Source organism: Cyclopterus lumpus, chromosome 5 (assembly GCF_009769545.1).
Source record: "Cyclopterus lumpus isolate fCycLum1 chromosome 5, fCycLum1.pri, whole genome shotgun sequence".
NCBI lineage: Eukaryota > Metazoa > Chordata > Actinopteri > Perciformes > Cyclopteridae > Cyclopterus > Cyclopterus lumpus.
In genome coordinates this window covers 12,178,786-12,189,412 of record NC_046970.1, presented here as the reverse complement: position 1 = coordinate 12,189,412, position 10,627 = coordinate 12,178,786, and the positions used below count along the sequence as shown (strand labels likewise).

The 10,627-nt window shown below is 41.4% G+C and overlaps 1 protein-coding gene across 1 annotated transcript; it reads left to right on the top strand.

The window, feature by feature from the left end:
• Positions 1-311: 311 nt before the first annotated feature.
• Positions 312-9,341, top strand: suox (sulfite oxidase). The gene is given in 10 exon segments (XM_034533333.1): positions 312-463; positions 3,013-3,083; positions 3,313-3,481; positions 5,703-5,975; positions 6,689-7,507; positions 7,510-7,554; positions 7,556-7,652; positions 7,655-7,794; positions 7,796-7,834; positions 7,836-9,341. Coding segments are annotated over 9 exon segments (1,722 nt in total). The 5' UTR covers positions 312-463; positions 3,013-3,024; the 3' UTR covers positions 7,917-9,341.
• Positions 9,342-10,627: the final 1,286 nt, after the last annotated feature.

Here is a 10,627-nt window from a genome sequence, read left to right as displayed (position 1 = left end):
TTGTGAGTCATTCGTTTGATATATTTCCAGTAACCAGTGTTCATCTATAAACGAATGAATTCTTCATAATGATGATGACGCCCTGTGGTTAAATTAAATTACAATAAAAAAATAAAAATAAAAAAAAAAGTTTATTTCAACCTGAATCACCCTGAAGGGGGTTCATTTCGCAATAAGGACCCACTCGCTGTTATCCCACTTATTACGCCAACTTACTAAAGAGATCAATAAGTTGCCACAGAATATTGATACAAATACAATTTTATTGATTGAAAAACAACATTGAAGTGCTTCCACTAAAACGCAGCCTGCAGTTGACTGTAGTTGCTGCGTCTGTTCAGTTGACGGTCGGTCGCCACATGACGAGTTGCCTTGAACGCCTCTCGCTCAGTGTTTGAGAACGTTTCAGAGCTGCGGTTGTGAAACGTGGAGCGCATCCGAGTACAAGACTGACACAACATAAGTGAGTAGTTGTAGCTGGGGGTTTATGAACGAACACAAGCTACCTTTCTGAATAAGTTGTAGAAGTCTGTCAGCCTGTCTGTGACCAGCCTGCTAGCGTGGGTGTTAGCTAACTTAGCGGTGATGGTGGTGATGAAGCGCTGGTTTAACGTTGCTAGCAAACGTTACATGTTCTCTTTAGTTATGATGTCGTTAGCTTAGCTATTTAAGATGGTCAATATGACTTTACTGTGACTCTCATGGTGTTCACCTCGGCGCTGCCCTCGCTTCGTTGGCTAACACGAAGTTTGTCTTCGCAGAAAAGTGTGATATTTGGGATAGATTGTGATCTACGGGGCTAAGCGTGACAACAGTTGGGCTCGCTGTTAACTGGCGTTAGAGGACACAACATATGTTGTTAATTTGCAGATATTATGCAGAAAACACAATAATTACATGGCGAGCAAATGTTATCTCTAGCTGTGAGAAAGACGAGTGACATTAACGTACTTCATGTTCTTCAGACATATATTAACATGCCAGGTGGCCACTAAACTCCCAGTTTGGGGAGAGGCTGTACTGTTTTAACACCTGGGAATATAATTGTATAGAAAAGGGTTAGTTTAAGTTGGTCCTCGTTGTGGACCACAAAGAGTTCATTTTTATGATTACATTTCTGAACATGGCATCCGTCTAATGCAACATTCGTTCTCTTAAAAATGAACGTGGGCAAATGTTCTGCAAACCCAATTACTTCACATGTTTAAAAAGCTCAAATGTAACTTTCTTTTACTCTGACTTTTTGTTAGTCTGAATTATTTCTTCATTGTTTTGAATCCCCGGTCCATTGAGCAGCCTCGTCTGACTAAAATGTAGTGAGACCCTATCTGAACATTTAGGAGATTACGATTTCACCCAGCGTGCTGCCTCAGTGAAATCTAGTTGAAAATTACTCTGACTAATCTTAATGTTGACAGTGATAAGAAAGGTGTAAATGATTGATTCTCCTGCGCATCACCACATGCTGTCTGTCATTGTGTGTGAAGTTGTGTTTTTGTTGTTGTTGACCAAATAACTACTTTTTGACAATTATTTACTTGTTTTATTTATCAATGAAAGTTTCTGCTTCTCCAAAGATGATGACGGTCTATGTATACTGTGCCCTTCCAGTTAATCAGTCATACATCTTTCCCTGTAAAGCAGCCCTACCCAAAGATGTTTTCCAAAGCTTAGAGATGTCACGTTCCTTGATTCCCGTATTGTCCAAGTGTCAAAATATTGATAACAGAAGAAGATCTCCAATTAAATATAAATGTCACTTAATTTCTTAGTTGTATGCTTGACAAACTGAAACTTGGTTGGAGTTACTTAGGGCTTACATTACTGTGCTTGGAGAGAGGTGAGTTGAAGCTCTGTCCTCTTCTTCTTTGTTCACTCCCCCTGAGCTGGTTGGCTCCTTTTTGGAGGTTAAAGTAACTGCTGGTTGGCCAGTTCTGTAGGAGTTGTTTAAACCCTTGTTTAAAGGTACAGTTAGTCATTTGAATAGGACCACATGTATGTTGTGTATGCAAAGTACAAGTAGTATCATGTTTGTTTTAACCTGTTCTTACCCCGTTTTTTGCTCATTGTGTCGTAACGCAGCAGTGAGCCAGCCTGTGTTCAGTATGACTGTTACAGGTCTTTGCAAGCAGATCTTAACTTGTACAGTTTCTTTTGTCTGACCTGTTTTATTTTCAAATTCTGTGTTCACCTTAAACATATCAGAAATGCCTATCGTTATAAGCATATTAAGCTGATGAAGACTGCAACAGTTATATGCAGTAATCTGACTGGTACACACATAATATTAATTTTAAATGAATGTTCTCTTTACTCTTTTCACGTGAAGTACTGCATGGTTATTAAGTTATTAAACTTGAGGCTAAAGTGAACAACTAACTTATAAAATATATGATTTCCAATAGAGAATGAATAGATATAGATTCATTAAAACACCTCAATTAGCATGCTCAATCAATCAAGTAGCTTGCGATAACTAGCACAGCTGGTTAATAAACTAATATACTATTAACTGAAATATCAGTAAAAGTATAAAATACATCCACTCCGGTAATGTTATTCAAAATGTATGTGAATGAACGTCGTCCTTTAGCTCAGACAATGGCAGTAGTGTGGGCGGTTCACTATTTAAAGGTACGCTTTTTAAATTGAAATTGTGTAACAACAAAAAAACAGTCCAATGCCCTTGGAAAATGTTCTGGAAGTTTACTGGATATTTCCTTTCCTTTGCAACTTGCCAAAACTCTTGGGAACTACTGCTCTAGATAAATCAGAATTTTTTCTTTAAGTCAGGCATTTATCGAATCAATTACTTTATCAGCCACTGCAGCCTGTGGATGGTCGCTATCAATGGGTTCAGGAGGTCACATTCTGCTGCTGTGTGTTGCCTTTAACTTTCCAAAGAATTACATTATCTGCTTGGCAAAACTAACTTCAGTAACTTATTAATAGAAATTATTTGCAAGATTGTTTTCTTTTTGTTTAATTTGTGAAATTAACTTTTCTTAACAGAACATCAGTGCCATGCTGCTTCTCAGACGCTGCCACAGCCTGACTCGATTTGGCCTTCTCAACACTCAAAGGTACAGACGGCCCTGTAACAAACAGGTTATCTACCTGGACTTTATTTGGCCTGCACTGACAGAGCAGGCTATTGGTGTTCACTGTTCATCCCCCTTTCATCTTTTTTTCTTGGCTCTTGTGAACAGACCAGAATGTTATCGTTATCTTTAATCATACATTTGTTTTTAAAACTAATGACTAACCGCTTGATCCGTATAGAAGTTACATTATCAATTTTTCATTTTATAGGCTTGGAGTGGCACCTGCTGTGGCCTCGTGCGCAGTTCGTCTCTGGAGCAGCAGCAGTGAGGACCAGAGATCGTACCAGCGTGCCCACGGTCCCAGTTGGAGACATGCTCTGGCAGGGCTGCTGGCTGGTACCGGGGCTGTACTGGCTTATGGCCTCCACCACCAAAAGGTTAGGAGGGGATTCGATCTGTAAAGACAGTCAATGTTTAATTTGCTTTTGTTGTACAGGGCTACATTGTGTCTATTAAACTTTTTTTTTTTATCTGTTCTTCAACAAAACAACATAAAGTCATGACTTAAATTTGACAAGTTGTGATGAGCCTTTGATATGATTTGCCAGATTATTTTGTATGGACGGTCGGTTCCTTCAAAAGGATCAAGTTGATGGAGCAGCATGGTGTAAATGTGAATAATTAAAAAGTATAATTTTGCCAATTCAAACAGTTCAATTTCCAGTAGAATTTCCAGAACAGATTATGACATCTACTCCCCAAATATAAACATCTTTTGTCATTTTTGTTATGTATTATAAATATAAAAAACAAATGTTTTCTGCAGTGTTGGTTGCGCACCAACGTGACGGATAAATGTATTTCTAAAAAATCTGTATAAGGTCAAACATGAATTTCCTCAGATCATCAAGCTTCTCATGAACAGTGAGAAAAGATTAACCACTCCAAGTAGCAGTGCAGCTGCAAAATGTCTGTTTGAAGAGTTTGTAGCTGCTTTTGTTAGCATTAGCACTCTCACTCTTCTCATCCTACCTCACCACCGACCGCACTTGCCGGGTAACCTGGAGAGGATCTGTGTCTGAGCCTTGTCCTCTCACTACTGGGGTCCCTCAGGGCTCAGTCCTTGATCCTCTTCTCTTCTCTCTGTACACCAACTCTCGGCTCTGTCATTCGCTCGCATGGCTTCTCCTACCATAGCTACGCTGATGACACCCAACTGATCCTCTTGTTTCCTCAATCTGAAACACAGGTAGCAGCACGAATCTCTGCCTGTCTGACTGACATCTCTCAGTGGATGTCCGCACACCACCTGAAAATTAACCCGGACAAGACTGAACTTCTTTTCCTTCCAGGAAAAGGCTCTCCCTGCCACGACCTGACTATTACCTTCAACAACTCAGTCTTGGCTCCGACCCCGACTGCCAGGATCCTCGGTGTGACACTTGACAGTCAACTCTCCCTGACTGCCAACATTACCGCAATAACACGCTCCTGTAGGTCCATGCTGTACAACATCAGGAGAATACGATCCCTTCTCACTCAGAAGGCGGCACAGGTTCTGGTCCAGGCTCTGATCATCTCGCGTCTAGACTACTGTAACTCCCTCCTGGCAGGTCTACCTGCTAATGCCAGCCGACCTCTACAGCTCATCCAGAATGCAGCAGCTTGACTGGTCTTTAACCTTCCGAAATTTACCCACACTACTCCGCTCCTCTGCGACCTTCACTGGTTACCGGTGGCCGCCCGCATCCGCTTCAAAACATTGGTACTTGTGTACCGTGCTGCGAACAGATCGGGTCCGGTCTACATCCAGGACATGGTCAAACCGTACACCCCAGCTCGTTCACTTCGCTCGGCTTCTGCCAATCGGTTCGTAGCTCCGCCACTGCGAGCTGAACACACAACAAAATCACGACTGTTTGCTGTCCTGGCTCCTCATTGGTGGAACGAGCTCCCCATTGACATCAGGACAGCAGAAAGTCTCTATACCTTCCGTCGCAAACTAAAAACACATCTTTTTCGACTATACCTTGAATAGGGAAGGTAGCGCTGTGGTAGCACTTTAGTAGCACGTAAATGGCTCTTACTGATAGTACTTTGTAGTTTAACTTTATTGAATAAATTGTACTTTCTTGATTCTTGTTGTTCTGAGTTTGGACTCATGGTTTAATGCACTTATTGTAAGTCGCTTTGGATAAAAGCGTTAGCTAAATGACATGTAATGTAATTAGCAGTAGAGTAGTAGAAGGGATGGTATAGTGGTATATGTCTATCAACTATTTGCTTCGGTCAGAAGTTGAATGAAAACGAAAAAACGTATTTTATTGTCATATTACATATACATGACATTTTTTCTCTGCACTTTAGCCCATCCTTAATTATTAAGGAGCAGTGGGCTGCTGTGAAGCGCAGTGGTACCCAGTGATATCAGCATGTGCAAACATGAAAACACACACTGCCACTGCTGTCACAGCCAGTTTATCACCATAAAGGCAGACAGTTAAAAAAGTGTTCTCGTTACATGAAGCAAAATGTGTATTTGCAACATACTCTTTTCAAGTATCTAGACTGGATTCCTGGTTTCCAGTACTTTTCTTTTTTAAATGTCCTTTTTGTTAGATCACAAAACGTATGCCTCCTCTCTCCTCTCTGATGCAGGCTGAGCAGGAAGACACCATTAGAGTGCAGACAATAGAGAAGACCTCAGCTTTTCCCATCTTCAGCCAGGAAGAGGTCACCAGTCACCGCTCACTGGAAGATGGCGTGTGGGTCACTTACAAAGGGGGTGTCTATGACATCACTGAGTTTGTTGCCATGCACCCTGGTGGGGATAAAATCTTGCTGGCAGCAGGTGGAGCCCTTGAACCCTTTTGGGCACTGTATGCTGTACACAACCAGGAACATGTGCTGGAAATGCTCTCAGAGTATAAGGTGGGCAGATCCTTTTGAAACAAGTGGGTTTTCAGCAGATTTACATTGGGTGGGAAAGGTTCCATCAAACACAAAGTTCAACTCAAAGCTGTGACAAGAAATTGGCTGCGAGCGCCAAACACTGTAGCCAATGTTTGTAAGCCTATGTGTAGACATTTGCAGCTTAAAATATACTGCTGACCTTAAGGCAAAGTGTCAACCATCACTGACTTCCATCATTATTATTATTATTAGTATGTGCTTTTTAGTTAAATGTCTGGCTGGAAAATCAAACAGAACTGGAGAAAAAAAGGTAAATGGTAAAATTACTGCCCAGCCCGTTTGTTGTAAACATCACAGTTTACACACTGAGTTTTTGGTCCAACTTTGATCCCATGTATTTGATTGCGCTGCTGTCACAGCTTTAACACAAATGCTTTAACTTGCTTTAAGTGCAATTCAGTCTCAATATGCACAAACTTCAAAAGTTTTTTTCTCTTTGAGAAATAGAAACAGAGATTAATGTGAACCTATCGCGGCTGTATAGCGGGGGTTGTCAGTTGAATTTATCCTAACATTAACTTCCCATTTATTTTGTCTGTCTTGCGCTTGATTTCTGAAGACACTTATTAAAAGGTCTACTGTATACTAAGGAACGGCTGTAGGCTAAATGCTTGTAGCGTTGAGTGAGTCCCATGTCTCCTAATAAAACATGCGTCTGTGGTTAATACAAGGTTGGTGAGCTGAGTGCAGAAGACCTGAAGAAGCAGAAAACCATTAAGACATCGGATCCCTACTCTTCTGAACCTGAGCGTCACCCCGTCCTGCGCATCAACAACCTCAAGCCCTTCAATGCTGAGCCGCCTCCTGAAATCCTCTCTGACAGCTTCATCACCCCCTCTGCTGTCTTCTTCAAAAGAAACCACCTGCCAGTTCCTCAGGTGGACCCAGCTTCATATCAGCTGCAAGTCGAGGGACTTCCTGGAGGAGTGCTGACGCTGTCTTTAGAAGAGTTGAAGACTCGATTTTCTAAACACACCGTCACTGCTACGCTGCAGTGTGCCGGTAACCGTCGCTCTGAGATGAATAAGGTCAAGCAGGTAAAGGGACTGAACTGGGGTATTGCGGCAATCAGTAATGCAACATGGGGCGGTGCGAGGCTTAGAGATGTGCTGCTGGCTGCTGGATACAGGCCCGATGTGGCCCAGCGGGCTTTCCATGTTCAGTTTGAAGGTCTGGACAAAGACGTGACGGGGACTACCTACGGTGCTTCCATCCCTCTAAACAAGGCAGTTAGTGAGGAAGGAGATGTGTTGCTGGCTTATGAAATGAATGGTGTGGATCTCCCTGCCGACCACGGCTACCCCGTCCGCGTTGTGGTACCAGGCACAGTGGGCGCACGCAATGTTAAATGGCTGGGGAAGATCATAGTGAGTGCAGACGAAAGCAGCAGCCACTGGCAGCAGAACGACTACAAGGGCTTCTCCCCGGGGACGGACTGGGACACAGTGGACTTCAAGTCTGCGCCGGCCATCCAAGAGCTGCCTAGTCAGGTCAGCCATCCACCACACCAGCAGACGGTGCTGTGGTTGATCGCAGTTTTGGAAGAGGTGGCTGTGAAGGGTTACGCCTGGAGTGGCGGAGGCAGAGAGGTAGTACGTGTCGATGTTTCTCTGGATGGAGGAAATACATGGCAGGTGGCCAACTGAGGAGCAGCGAGAAGGGACAAGCGCCTGAACCCTCGCCCCCACCGGGAAGAGCCTGGGCCTGGAAGCTGTGGGAGGTAACGGCTCCTCTTCCTACAGAGGCTCAGAAGTTGGAGATTGTTTGCAAGGCGGTTTGATGACAGTTACAACATGCAGCCGGACACAGTTGCTCCGCATCTGGAATCTAAGGGGCGTGCTGAGTAACGCCTGGCACAGAGTGAGCGTGAATATCAGAGAGGATGAGACCGAGGAATAGACTCTGTGTTTAAATCCACATTCAAAATCAAAAAGGTTTATTGCTCAAAAGAGTCATCAGAGAGTGGACATTGTTTTAAATCTTACACTCGCTTTGTGCCCATTGCAACCCCGTTCACCCCTCTTAACAGTCGGAGGGGGAAATGAGGTCTGATACTTTGGTCAGAACCATTGTTCGGACCAGATTATCTAGTCATAAACCACCCAAACCATTCACAGCCCATCGGTGCCGCCGATATCCCCCCAAAAAAAAATTATATTTAGACTTAAATCTAGATTATGATAATGTCAGTACTTCCGAGTGGGACTACAATAGCCAATGAGAAAAATGAGCCGGAGCAGCTGACGGTGTGGCCAAGCAACGGTAAATGTTCTTGCCCTCGAGGTTGACATTAGCTAGCATACTGTTGTTGCCAGAAGTAAACATTTGCTAAATCCAGACTCATTTAGCCTTCTGTTTTTAGTTTTTTTGTCACTGCAAAGCATTAATAGAGCAAATTGTAGCATCAACATCAATCTCCGTTTTGTTTACGTTTGCTTCCCATGAGATCATGAGAGAGATCGCGTGGTGTGTTGCTCTTCCTAAGCATGATAATCTTAAAATATTCCTCCTTTATTTTAAAATCTTGAAACTCCTGTTGAAAATCTGTTTCTTAGACAATACAACAGAGGTTTTGAAAAGCTTGACTTGTGAAGCTGATTCATCGGGTTAAAAATTAGGAAGTAAAATCCCGAAATTGGCTTCATGGAAACATCAGTGAATTTATGGTTAAAAGACTAAATCGTTTTTTATTTGCACTAACATGAAAAATATCTAGAAGTAGTAATTAGCTTCTCTCATTCACACCACAGATAGATTGTTTTGCCAGCATCCCCTAAGTCCAACAGGCCAAAATATAAATGAATAGAGATAAACCTACACATTTGAGTACTGTATTGAAGCAGCATGTGGTCTGTCTGCTAGCATGGAACATAACAAATACGTATTTACCAAAAGAGAGTAGAAATAAGCAATAATAATCTTCTGATGGTAACATCACCAATGTTGTTTGCAACTTCTTCAATGACTCAATAGTGACAAATCCAATAATAGTAATTGTATTAATAACATGCATCATAAAAACATTTGTTTATCTGCTGCTTTGGCTTTATGAGAAGATAATACAACATATATATCTACAGTGTGTGTGTGTGTGTGTGTGTGTGTATTTAAATATTTATGACTAATTAGTAATGAGTAGTAGGCATGACCACGATCCAGACCACTGTCCCGACACCTCAGTGTGGGGATGTAGCTGGGGTTCAGCTGGTTTATTCCACCACACAACACTCTGCAGAGTACTTTGGGACCACAGTTTTGCCGGCCACTCTTTAATGGGAAAATGTACTTATCTTTGAAGATGATAAATAAAGAGTTCACATTTTATACCGACTTCTGGTGAGTCAATTGCTAACAAAGTGTATCAATCTTTCTACTTAATTTAAAGACATCTGCTAATAATAACAGTGTTATGAGTCACTGTTCTTCCTTTCGCTCTCATTATTGTTTATTATATTGTATGCACTCCACTGACTTATTTTGAAAAGCTAAATCATCTACGGACTATTTACTGTAACACCACAGTTGCAAGCGCTACAGTGTGAATATCTATGGTGTGGGGAACATTTTAATTCTGCTTGTTGTTTTGCAGATAAACTAGAAAACGTATATTTGCTCAGGACTTGTATACATGATATATATATAGGATATATAATTTGTCATCTTTACTGGTTTTTGCTCTCAACGTGAACTCTGGAAAGAGTTAAGAAAAATATTCAAAAGCCTCACTGTTTTAATTAGATAAATGAAAAGATGACACCACTTTCACATGTTGATTCTATATTTTGTTGTTTTGAAAGCTGATGTTTGTTCTGCTAAACTCCAGTAGCTGTCAACATCAGGATGCTGTCGCTGAGGACAATTCTAAAATCTTAAAACTTGTAATGTTTTTTTGTACTTAAGTTTGATTGTAACATGTCTGAAGGATTTCAAATACCTTTTCCTGACTACTTGGTATGTACTTACTAAATGTGGTATCAGAAGAAACAAAGAAAAAAAGAAGTAAGTGACAACTGGCAGGAAAGTGAACAGCAGGGGGGAATGGAGGACACGTTAATGTAAAAGATGAGGTGCCATATCAGGACATAAGATTGGAGATGTAAAAGAATGCAATAGAAAGAGATGATACAGTATGTACAGTAATTTGAGTAGCTCAAAACTACAGTTAATTATCCTCTATTCAGATCACAGTCAATCATTTTAGTGATTTCTTTATGTACTTGGAATCATGATGCTTTTTATGGAATGAACCCAGATATACTCCAGGGGTTTACATGCATGATAAATGACGTGGGACTCTTGTATCCTGGGGCGTATGTGGAAGTTGTTTGCCAATCACATTTGTTATAAACTTTTAGTTGTGTCATTTATGAGTCTCTTGACTCATAAATGACTAAAAGGTTTGGTAAGCAGATCTTTGTTGTCCAGATAGAGAAAACACATGTATGTAGTTCTGCAGCTGACCCCTACTGAGAATTGATGTAGTGTCTTGGTTCAGACTCCTGACAATGCTGTGAGTGTGTGTGCACTGGGATGTAAACATGCATTGCTCACTAATACTTAGAAGAAATGACAGAAGTCTAAGTCAGACAAAATAAAAGACTAATATCCGC